Here is an 11,803-nt window from a genome sequence, read left to right on the forward strand (position 1 = left end):
ATCTTGGCCTTAATCTCGCGGCGGTGCTGATGTGCTCAGGTCGTGAGACGTCCGATGTGTGTTCGTGTCCGATGCACAGTCAGTGCTCATCTCTCATTCGGTCTCCTGTGTCTGGGACGTGCAGCCGTGCCTCTGTCCTCCCACTTAACATATCTTCTTTCCTGGGTGCATGCTTCTATCATCAACAGATAAATAAATTGCTTGCCTGGCTGTCGTAAGTCTTGAAAGCACCGTATATTCTTTTAGTTTAAATAAGAATACACTGTACGGAGGGGATTTCTAACTGATTTCCCCTCTCCTTGATTATTGTTCCATTTTTTTTCTCTTCATGACCTGTATTTCTGATTTGTGGCCCACACGCCGCTCCTGATGGCCAGCGGGATGCTGCTGGCTCAGGTCTCTGGTGTATAGGCGTGCGGTAGGAACGGCGCCGCTGGACACGGTGGCAATTTAACCGTGACATGATGCGACATCTTCTCCCTTTAGGAGCAACGGGGTTTCTCAGGACGGAGAACGTGTCCTTTCTGGTGAAATCACCCAAGGGGTGATCTAGATTACATCAGTAAAATGGCCATGCCTCGTCTGAGTTATTTCTCTCAGAACAGAGTGCTGGAAAACACCAGCAAGATGCTTTGGAAAAAATGGTTTGTAGAAATGTGAACGGATATGGTTTTCCTTTCTTTAATATTTTGGAATATGAAGAAATCAAGGAGTTCAGTGGCCCTGCCTTTCTGGGTTGATAAGTTATCTGAAAAGAAAAAATGTAATTTTCCAAGCATTTCAATTTGCTAAATTAATCATTTAATGCTTGTTAAGATCTACGGTGTAGCAGCTGCACGTGTTCCCATATTGCTGTACCGTAGTTCCAGCAAATGGATATCGAAAAAAAGGAAATCATGACAACTGGAGAAGGATCTGTGATACATGCTTTGCAGCTTTACGGAAACTGTGCTTTGATCATCTATTCTCTTAACAATTCCAGGTGTTGTTAAGGTGGATTATGGGGATGTGTCCGTCAGGAAAGCACTAAGAGAAAATCTGAAGTGTAAACCCTTCTCGTGGTACTTGGAAAACATCTATCCCGACTCCCAGATTCCACGGCGCTATTACTCGCTTGGTGAGGTACGAACCGTTTCCTTTGGCTAAATGAAAACAGTAAGTACGTTGCGCAAACGGAGGCATCGCTAAGAAGATGAAGTGGTTTTGGAGAAAGGAATAAAGCGCTTGTGTGCCTTCTCTGTATCTCATTTACCCTTTATTTTGAGCAGGGTATGTTTTCCCTAAATCTTTCGTAAGGGGGCACTGCTGTTCTGAATGTGTATGTTCACCATTAAAAATTTATCTTTTAAATTGAGTAGCGTATTGGAAAAGTGAGGCTTGTGACTAATATTTTGAAATTATTGCGTAACATGCGGTAGTTGAAGGAAACTTTCCATCATCACTTACCCCTTACACGTAGAGTAGGAAAAGCTTTTTGTGCTTTTTTCTTTTCAAGAAATGTGTTTGTTCATTGATGCTGTGTTTTCCAGCAAGGCTGCCTGGAGCTGAGTGTCACAGACGCTCCTAGTGACCTGACGATTCCAGTACCACCGAGAACTGAAGTCTCTTTAAAATTCAGATAATTCACTGTTAAAAATATTCTATTGAGTTGTACCTACATTGACTTTTAAAAGCTCTTGAATGGTTTGATTTAAAGATAGCTACGGATAGAATAGCAATCAAACGAGCAGATGGCTTTTTTACATCCAGGAAAGTAATTTACTACTGAAACTTGCAATTGTAGTAAAAAATAAAAGCCACAGTAGGGTTTCCAGTTTAACTATGACAAAATAAAGTGAAACCTGGTTTTACAGCAAGGAAAGAACTCATCGAACAAGTGTCAAATAATAAGGTTTTGTATGATATTGTCAGACTGGAAAATAAAAGTGTGAGAAAGTAATAAAATAGTTATTAAAACACCTTATTTTTACCAACACAGCCTCAGTTTCTATGGAAACAGCGATTCGGGCAGGATCTATGAATTAAAACCCATACTTGACTATTACTGCTGCTGATTGCCAGTTGAGCAGTAAAGTGGATTTTTAGACCTAAAGCTCGGGTACCAGCAGCAGCAGCAACGGGCAATTTTTAAAACATCGGAAGTGTATTTCTCAGTCATTGTCCTCTCTTTCAGCAGGCGTTTAGTCTCAGGTAAGACAAACCGCCTGACTCCTCGGTGCAGCTGGGGTCGTGAGTCCGCCAACGGTCCGCGATGCGCCCCAGCTGCTCTGCGGGATGCGCTGTGCGTGGAGGCGGCCCGGTCCGGGGCTGACCGTGCTCCTCCTCCGCTCGCGTCAGAGAGGAGGCGATGCTCAGCAGCCCTCAGGTGGGAGCCGTGGGTTTGCTGGCCGCTCAGAATCGGGTTTGGTAATAAACCTGAGAAAATTATCCCGTAGCGCAGTGCATTCTAAATGTAATGAGTGTTCAACCTTGGGCCTCAAATTATGTTACGCAAGTGCGTATTTTGTTCTTTTGTAGTATGAACAGTGATAAAAAGAGTGAATAATTTTGACAGATTTGGGATAACCATCCTTCATTTACTTATGACCTCCTGCAAGATAGTGCAGGTGTGCCTTAAACCGGACACTGTTCGTGCATGGTTCACTTGCGCCGCCCAACGTGTTAGAAATAATCATCAGTATTGCAGTACATTTTAATTTGGATTTTATTTGGCTATTGAACAGCTAATTTATATACGTCTGTTGCTTTTATAAACGAAGTGTGCAATTTTTAAATGAAATTTTGAAAACGTGGAGTTGTATGGAACTGAAGGTCGTAGGTAGTTTATGAAGTTTATTCATTGTACACTTACTAGGCAGATCCTGAAGATTGCCAAGCCTTTATTTGCAACTAAATTTTCCATTCAGTTAGAACATAACTTATATACAGTGACTGTATTAGATTTGAATTTCCTAGATGGATGAAAATATGCCTCAGAATGGGCATTAAATGTGCAAAATGTGGTGAATACTGAATATTCTTTTTTACATTTTAGTCATGTAACATTGAAAGTGAATGCAAAATAAATGCAAGACAAGAATTATTTTATAAACCCAAGACATAATAGTCATAGGTGAGTTTGCAAGTCACTTCATTTCAGTCCTCTGAATCAAGGGATTGCAGAAAAAAAAAAAAATCACCTTTCTTGTGGAGGTACTTGAGACTCTATTTCTACAAAAAGGTGATTTAAGAAAAAAGGCTGGGATTACCCTTTGAGCTAATCATTAGGGTGCAGTTTTGGGACTGCAGTGGCTTTGGTGGTCTGCAGAGTGGCGCGTGCTGGAGAAGAGGAGAGCAGGGAGAGGAGGAGGGGTTGTCCGTGCACTGGCTCGTCCCCCCTGCAGCTGCAGCGTTTCTGCTGCCGGCGATGCTCCGGCTGGTCATGGGCACGTGCAGCGGGTTACGCCGGAAAGCCACGTACTGCCGTAGCCACGTGAAGCCGTTTACTTTCACTGGGCTCTAAAGAAGGGCCGTTTGTTTTAAAAGCAGCTGGAAAGCGGTGGAAACCAGCGGTCTGGTTATCAGCTGGCACCTGAGGGCTGCACCCCCAGGTCAGTGACCAGGCTGTGAGTGCCGGCAGCCTTTCTCCTGGCTTCGGCAGCTCTTGGAGGGTTAAGCAATTAAGAGCATGAGCCTCTGAGAGATTACTCACCAGCACAAGGTGGTGCAATTCCTTTCTGTGTGATTAACAACGTTAGAGCAGATTAAGAAGCGGCCACGTGAGCTTTGCTGAGCCACTCTTCCCCAGCGTCGTTAATCAGATTGCACTGTCCCGTTTTGCTTCCATTGCTGGGTTAAGCCCAGTCTGGTGGCGTTGGTTTTGCTATTGACTGCCGTGCCCGTTGAGCCTCTGAAGGTGGCACGGGGAACTGCAGATGACTGAGAGTTGTACTAAGTGCCGCCGAAGTATTTCAAAATTCGGGGTTTCACAACGGTTTTTACCAAAGGAATGGGGGACCCGGAGACGCATTTTTGCTTTGCACACATTAGTAGGAAGATCACCCCATGCTGTTGGGAGCGAGGAGGAGCAGGGGGAGCTGTGTTTGTACAACTGTGCTAACAGGTATATGAGGAGGGTTAAGAAAAAAGGTGTTACCTGCACGTGCTGGGGTTTGTACAGGCTGAACGCACACACCGGCGTGGAGACTGCGACGCGGGAGAGCTTCAGGGGGACTGTGGCATCTCCCGCTTCTCCTCTCATACGGAGCTGAAGTTGGTTGATTGCTTTTATACTCAGCCGTTTTCCTGGATAAATGTGTATTCTAAAAATACGTTTTGGGGAGCAATGCTCTGGTACTTACACTGCTGCTCCTTATTGCTTCTTGCTCTGGTGGTCTTTTGTTGCAATTGCGCGGGCTGAGCATCGCTGGAAGGGACTCACCACGTCGTGTATTGTGTCGCAGATGACGTGCTCCTAAAGCTGCCTTCTTCCCAGCTGCGTTACGCACAAATTATGTAGAAACGGTTTGTTTAAGCAGTTCGCTAAGTGTGTTTGTTCTTCTCTGAGGACCGATGGATTCTGAGGCGAAAGGTTTTTTTAAAAAACTTTAAAAAAGCATGTATTTAGTCACAAAGCCATCCAGCAGCCTCTGCTCTGAAAGAGTCATGTCAGATGCTGTTCATACTCAGCCTTTCTCTCCTGGAGTAGAGTCAGCCCTGCTGGAAGAAAATAAAAGTTCTTATCTTGGGAAAGTCATTAGTTTTGCATTGTTTAGAAGTAAAAGTGTATTATATTTGTTAAACAAAACAACGCAGAGCATTGAATGAGATTTTCCTTGAATGCTGTTCACACTTACACTTAATATGTAATTTAAAATCTCATTGTACTCTTTGTTATTTCATTTTCTTTTGGGAGTGTGACATATTTACAAATTGCAAGTTAAAATACGCTCATATAGTTGAATGCACGGATAATGTACTTTCTCCTACAGTGACGTAATTTTTTCTGCACAAATATGACATTTACAGGCATTTTTTTCACGGAACATTTCATCTCTCTCTTTCTTCAGATCAGGAACGTTGAAACCAACCAGTGTTTAGACAACATGGGCCGCAAGGAAAATGAAAAAGTGGGCATTTTCAACTGCCACGGCATGGGAGGAAATCAGGTAAAATTAAAAAAAAAAAAAAGTACCGTTGGTACAATAACTGCTTCAACCTGCTGCTGTGTAACCACAGGCACACCAGCTACCAGGGGGAACTGATCAGAATTCCCGCGGAGCCGTGCGGGAGCTGCGGCTTCACCCCTCAGCATTTCTTTCCTGCTGCAGGAAAGGTGGGGCTGGTTTGCGCCCGCGGTGTGTGAGCCGGCCGGGACGGCGGAGGGCTCGGCGGGTGGGCGTCGGGTCCTGGGTGCCCTCTGCTTTTGTCATGGCAGACACGAGATCCCCTCAGCTAATGCAGCTCAAATGTAGACGTGTTGGTTCACTATAAAAATCAATAGCAGCAATTAGCAAACGTATTAATGAAAGTTCCAAAACGTTGGAGGTTTTGAGCGTAGGAGTTTTAGGAGTACTCGGAAAGCCATTTTCTCAAGTAACAGCTGCAAATTTTGAAAGCGTATCAGTACATATCCATAGGTCCAATGAAGTATCCGAGTGAATATATTGAATATATTCGTGCTGTTTAGAGTGCAGAGAAATGCATTTAAAGCTTCAGATGCTAACATTAGAAAATTTGATCATGAATTCTAATTTATTTTTTGGCGTTGGGGGGAAAAATCTTTTTTAAAATGAAAGGGGTAAGAATGTACGTGACTTGTGGCTGAATTCGTGAAAAATAAACGTGCGGAATATTCGTGCAAGCTGAGTTTTTTTCGTTAGTGGAAATTCAAATAGTGGGGGTGTGGGGTGTGTCACTTGGGTCTTGGGTATGTTTGAAAGGGAGCGAAAAGGTAAGTGGCAATCATTTAGCTCACTGTAAAACTCATGCCTGTACCCGCTCTCTGTATAAATGACAGTAAACTTTGCATATTCTGATGCCTCGGATTCAAATTAGCAGAGCTGATTCATTTGGGTTTAGTTGGGTTTTGCAGTGTAAACCTACAATTGAGGGGCTTTTGCCCAGGGAGGCTGTAGCCTACCGCTGCAGGACGGGGAGCGCGCAGCGCCCAGCGACGTGTGGCTGCCTGCGGGGAGCTGCCAGCCCGGGGGGGCTGTGAGGTCCCGGCAGCACCGGCACTGCTGCTGCCTACTCCTGTCCACCACAGGTGGTGGGAGCGGGCGGGATGCTCCTGCACGGTCTCCCATTTTCCCCATCGCTGATTTGACCTGGAAATCCGTCGGAACTTGCTGCAATCTCCTCCTTTTGCTTGCGCCCTTCTGAATGTAGTTTAGCCTTGTTTCTCTACTTTTTGGTTTGCTTTACCTTTGGAAAACCTTCCTCCTCTCCTTCCCCTTAATTCTGACAGCTTTCTCAGATTAAAGACTCCCGGTCCCTTCATTCAGCTTCTGACACACCCCAGAGCAGAGGGCTGCTCTTGCCCTCACCCACTGCAATTAAAATCCCTGGAGATCCCTCAGCAGGACCTTAAGTTAGTGCTGGCGTCTCTCCCCAGGAAGGTCTTTGGACCATATACCTACTAGGTAATGCTTGATGAGGGTGGCTTTTTCTAGTGCCACATCTGCTAAAAAAGATGGGAAGATGCAGGATCTTAGAGCAAATTCCCGTGTTTCTTTCAGAGGTAGGGTTGTCCATCATATTTATCCCAAACTTCACTATCTTTCTAAATTTGACTTGGGAGATGAAAGTGTTAGCATTTTAATAAGACTGCATATGATCAAGGTCGAAGATTCTCTTTATACCTTGGGTGTTTGGCACGTTTCCCCTTCTTTCTGCGGCGGAAAGACCCCTCTCTTTTTGTTGAAAGAGGAGAAAAGCCCTAGACGACTGTCACGTCTCCAAACCCGCAGTTCCTCTGAGGTGCCGGGTGTGAAGTTGAGTGTACTGTAAGGCTCTGAGATAAAGACAGATGGGTTGTGAATGTATATACGGACCGTATAGCCTAAAGAAACCCTAATAACTACTAAATATAACCATTCTTTCTGAGCCTTCCTAAGCCAATATATCTCAAATCTAAAGAAATTTTGGCTCCAGTCTCCTTTATACCGCTCACATCAACCTGAAATCACAGATAAATCCGTTGTGTGCACCTGCAGGACGAAGAGACTCTGCTCCCCTGCGTTTGCATGAACGAAGAGCAGTATCTGTCATCTGGCGGAGGTTTTGCTAGGAATACCTGACCTACATGCAGAACATTAGTCATCCTTTAGTGCTCATACACAATTCCCATTAAAAGTTATCTTTATTAAATTCTGTTCTAATGAGAAATTAGAACTGAGCTAAGACATGTAAATGCTGGGGGCGGGGGGGTTGTATGGTTACAGAAATAGCTGAGGAACAAAACTACTTCAGAATGAAAATGAAGCAAGAATAATATCTAGCTCATTAGAGCCGAGCAAGATGCATCGGCGCGACCCAGCTTGAGGCAGAGGCAAATATCTCACAGCTATTGAAGTGTTTTAAAGGACTTAAGAATAACAAGATTCTAAAAATCTGAATTTCTTTAAAAAATGAAGAAAAATGAAATCTGTTAACTGAGGCCCTTCATGGGAGAATTGTTTTCAGAGTATAAAACTGTGGAGGATTTGTTGTTATGTTGGCATGGGTATTTCAGATTATCCTAACTCGGTTAGGACCTGGTGACTATTAGTGATCTTTAAAATAAATACTACGAATCTCCTAATGCAGTTAAATGCAATCTTAGAACTGTTTTCTTTGCTCTATGTGGAGGGGAAAAAATGCAAAGCCTGTGCTCAAATCAGCTACGGTGGGGATACGGCTTTAGTGGCTGGAATATCAGGTTTGTGCATATATCTCCTGGGGTAGGGGCAGTGTGTTAACTTGCTTCAGTAGTGATGTTTTTCAGGAGGAAGGTGCCCAAGGTTGACTCCTGGTTAAAGAAAGCACTGACCATGTGTGGATCGTGGAAAAAACTTATTATCCTGCTTTCCAGCCTCAGACAGAGGGGATGACCCATCAGTCTCACGCCTTTCTTCCCCCACAGCTGACTCCTGGTTTTGTGGTGTTTTAGAGGAAATCTGTTCCTTTTGATGGCCTGGAAGAGGGTGAAACAGTCGTCTGGTTTTCCTGCCTACAGTCATCCTGATGGGCATACCGGTTAGGCTTTTGTTGCGTTACCATGGGAATGTCGTCTGTTTCTGCGGTTATTGGGAGTGTCAGGCCTCTGTTCATAACAATCATCGAATCATACGATCCCACACAGGCAGGAGGGGGATATTATTAAAAAGAAGGGCTGGGGAATTATGCAGGTTCGCAATTGCGCTGCAGGTGTATTGCAGATACGCTGGCGGGAGGGAGCTGGCGGAGGGCGGGAGGGCTGCCCGTGCTGCTGCGTTCGCTGGAGGAGAGAGCGTGGGTCAGCAGCCGCTCTCCCCGCCGCCGCTGCAGAGCAAACGAAACAACAAACACATTGCCATTTCTTACTTTTTTCTGTTTAACACCCCATGCCTTTTCTCTTGTCTGGAGCTTCAGTTGTGCTAGGTATAGCAGTGAACCTGCTTTTTGTCAGCAAAAAATCGCCAGGGAAGTAGCAAGCACACCTTCATTGTGGCCATGCGGTCACAAAGCCCCAAGAAGGGTCCTGTGGTGCTCCTTGCTTAGCCGGTGTGGCCCTGCGGATGATCTGTGCCATCACACGCTGCCATCTGCTCCTCAGTTTGGTCTCATCATGTCCGAGAGAGCAGCCGTGGAAAGTCTGGAGTGGTAAGAGCGGTCTGTTAGCAGCGTGGAGGTCAACTCCGTTGTCAAAGCACGCTCCCTGCATGTCCTTAGCAAGGAGGCTGGTTGATGCGAAGCTGACTGTAAACCTGAGACTAACAAAAGCAATAGCTGGAAGGGACAGCTTTTTCCTTCTGAGATGTTTCCTCTAGATAAATATCGTGGTGGTTTTTCCATACTGGTGAGAATAGCAGAGCAAGGTGTAAGCAGTAGTGCGGCTATGACCCACGTGGCTATTTCTCAGCATCCCGCGCAGCAGCGGCAGCCCCGCAGCTCCTGCTCAGGGTCCCAGCAGGTGCTCAGAGCCCTGGCAGAGGCGATGGTCTGGGCGATTTTTCACAATTTTACAGCCTGCACCGATTCCCCAAGCACAGAGGGATGCGCTGGCAAGTGGAAGAAACTTGCTTCATGCAAAACCTCTCCCCGGGCGGCTCAGGGCTGCTGGCCTCGACTGCCGGCTGCCGAGGCTGTCGGCGTCTTGTGTGCGTGGCAGCTCTGCGTGGGAGAAGGATTTTTTGGAAAGGACATTGTGGTTCCCGCAGGATGGGGAGTGTTTTGTCAGGATTCATTTTGAATGAATGTGGAATTGCATCAGCCAGGATCTTGCTCGGTATGAACTTACCTGGGGCAGCTCTTGCAGGGTGAGATCAGAATGAACATAATGTTTTATATGTTTTAGTAACTGTGCAAGGGGAACATGACTCCCTTCCGGCAATGTTTTAAACAGAAGGTTCAGACTCGGTGCTCACTGACAGTTCAAAAAAACCCAACACGCACAATAAGGATTGTTAGAGGGTTGGTTTTTCCCCAGTTAGCTCTAAATAATGGGTCTTTCAGAAACTGTTCTGTTTCATAGAGTTTCCATTTTTTTCCCATTCACAGTAAATGTGTGTATTTTCAAATGCCTTTCAAACATGAGCACTTTCTGTGTGGCGGTACGTAGAAAAATAATTTATAAACTCTCGCTCCGTAAGAATTTATTGGTATGCTATGACAATTTGCTTACTACTGGGAATGGATAGACATGCATGAGCTGTCTGACTCGTGAGATGTGTCTGTAATGGAAGGCCGCCGTTTTCAGTGGGTATAAAGAGTAATTTTTCCTGTGTTAATATCGCTGCCAGGTCAGAAGGAGGGAGAGGCATGCGATAGGTACCCTGACGGCGGGCAGGACAAGCTTGCTGTTGATGCCTGCAGAGCCATCTGATCACAGCTCGCACCTCGGCCACGGAAGACTAATGCAGGAGTCACATTTTACATTTTTAGTTAGCTAATTTGTCAACTGCACCTGTTCAGTAAGTCATCTAAAAGCATTTTATGCACAAGGCTGAACAGAAGAAAACCTTTAGTTTAGTGACAATTAGGCATTTATTCATGCGACTGATACAAGTTAATGCGCAGAGAGAGGAACTGAGCAGTACTTGGGCAGCTGATCTCAAACCAAATAATCTCCTTAGAGAGCTCACTGGAAAAGCAAACACAGCCCCCATTACAGACTTCGAGTTTACTGCTTTGATTTTATTAATTGTAATATCTTAGGTAAATACTAGATTTCGTAAGGGGTCACCAGAAAGTAACTTAGCCCTTCTTTGCTCTTTCTGCCTTTTTCACCACTTACAATCTCCTGTTTTCCCTAACTTGGCTTTCTGTGTAGCTTTTCGTCTTCTAAACAGACCCATTATGAATAAAACTAGTTATTGCTTATATTTTGTTAGTCCATTTTGCTGATATATATTCCCCTCGCAGACTTTACATCATTCTTATGGATTGAGGTGATAAACCTTTGGGGCAGGAACTGTCTAATACTCTGGATTTCCTCAGGATGGAGCCCTCGGTGATCTTCAGCACCATTATAATAACTGTGATTAATAGGGAACAAAGGAGCCGTGCCTGCATGTTAAATAACAGCATCTTTTTATTTAGCACAATCAGAATGAGAATAATGCCTTCTTTTTAGAGTCTACGGAAAAACTGAATTGCTGCTTCTTTAAATTGGCAGAAATAGTCACCAGGGAATGCGGGAAGGCTAGCATTAGATGTGTAACATTGCAGTAATGAAGCCTGGGTAGATAAAATCCGAGTGTTTGCTGTACCTGCTAAGACGTGTGAATTTGACGCGGCATAATGAACGCCGTGAGATCCTGGAAGCTACGACAGCTTTTTGTTGCAGACGTGTAGGCAGCCATCCTTCAGCCATGAAGTGACAGCTATCTGAAAAAAAAAAACAAACCCAAACAAAAAGCACCAACCCAAAACAAACACACAAAAAACCCCCCCACAGTCCCCTCACCCCTGTGGAGCCAAAAATCAGATTTTTTAAGTTTCTGTGCAAAATGCTGAATGCACCTGAAAGCCCTGTAGAATAACAGTGGTTTAGAAAAGGACAAAGGATTCTGTGGTGGAGGACGAAGGTTTGAATATCAGGAAGGTGTGCTTGCCATCAGCACAAAGGGGTGACGCCAGTGTGTTTCCCAGTGCCGTTTTCTGAATAAGATAAAACCACGTTCCTTAGCAACCCTTGGAAACCTTGCTGAACCGAAGTGTTTCCTGCAGAGCCCCACTGTTGTTACTGTACGTGTCCCCAGTAGATGCTGCCAACCAGTTCTATTTTATTTCATTTTTACTACGCTGACCGGTATAGTTCCAACTATTGACTTCAATCTGTGATAGCTGATGGTAATTACAGTGTTCCTCTGGATTACGGTGAATCACTCTGAATTACAGTGTTTCTCTCCTTGGGGCTGAGCAGCAGGGTAAATGAATTCTTGGCACTGGTGGTTAGAGGTTGAGGCAACGGCAGAACAAGTTTTATACTGAGGGGAGACCTCATCGCTCTCTACAACCACCTGACAGGAGGTTGTAGCGAGGTGGGGTCGGTCTCTTCTCCCAAGTAACAAGCGATAGGACGAGAGGAAATGGCCTCAAGTTGCGCCAGGGGAGGTTTAGATTGGACGTGAGGAAAAAT

The 11,803-nt window shown here is 45.0% G+C and overlaps 1 protein-coding gene across 1 annotated transcript in view; it reads left to right on the plus strand.

Moving 5' to 3' along the window:
- The window catches only part of GALNT13 (polypeptide N-acetylgalactosaminyltransferase 13), a 148,366-nt gene that overhangs the window by 118,866 nt on the left and 17,697 nt on the right, over positions 1-11,803 (plus strand). Inside the window, exons 9-10 of the mRNA XM_009273149.1 lie at positions 983-1,122; positions 5,049-5,147. Of these exons, the coding sequence (XP_009271424.1) occupies positions 983-1,122; positions 5,049-5,147 (239 nt within the window). The remainder of the gene's footprint in view (positions 1-982; positions 1,123-5,048; positions 5,148-11,803) is intronic.

Source organism: Aptenodytes forsteri, unplaced genomic scaffold (genome assembly GCF_000699145.1).
Source record: "Aptenodytes forsteri isolate BGI_AS27 unplaced genomic scaffold, ASM69914v1 Scaffold174, whole genome shotgun sequence".
Classification (NCBI taxonomy): domain Eukaryota; kingdom Metazoa; phylum Chordata; class Aves; order Sphenisciformes; family Spheniscidae; genus Aptenodytes; species Aptenodytes forsteri.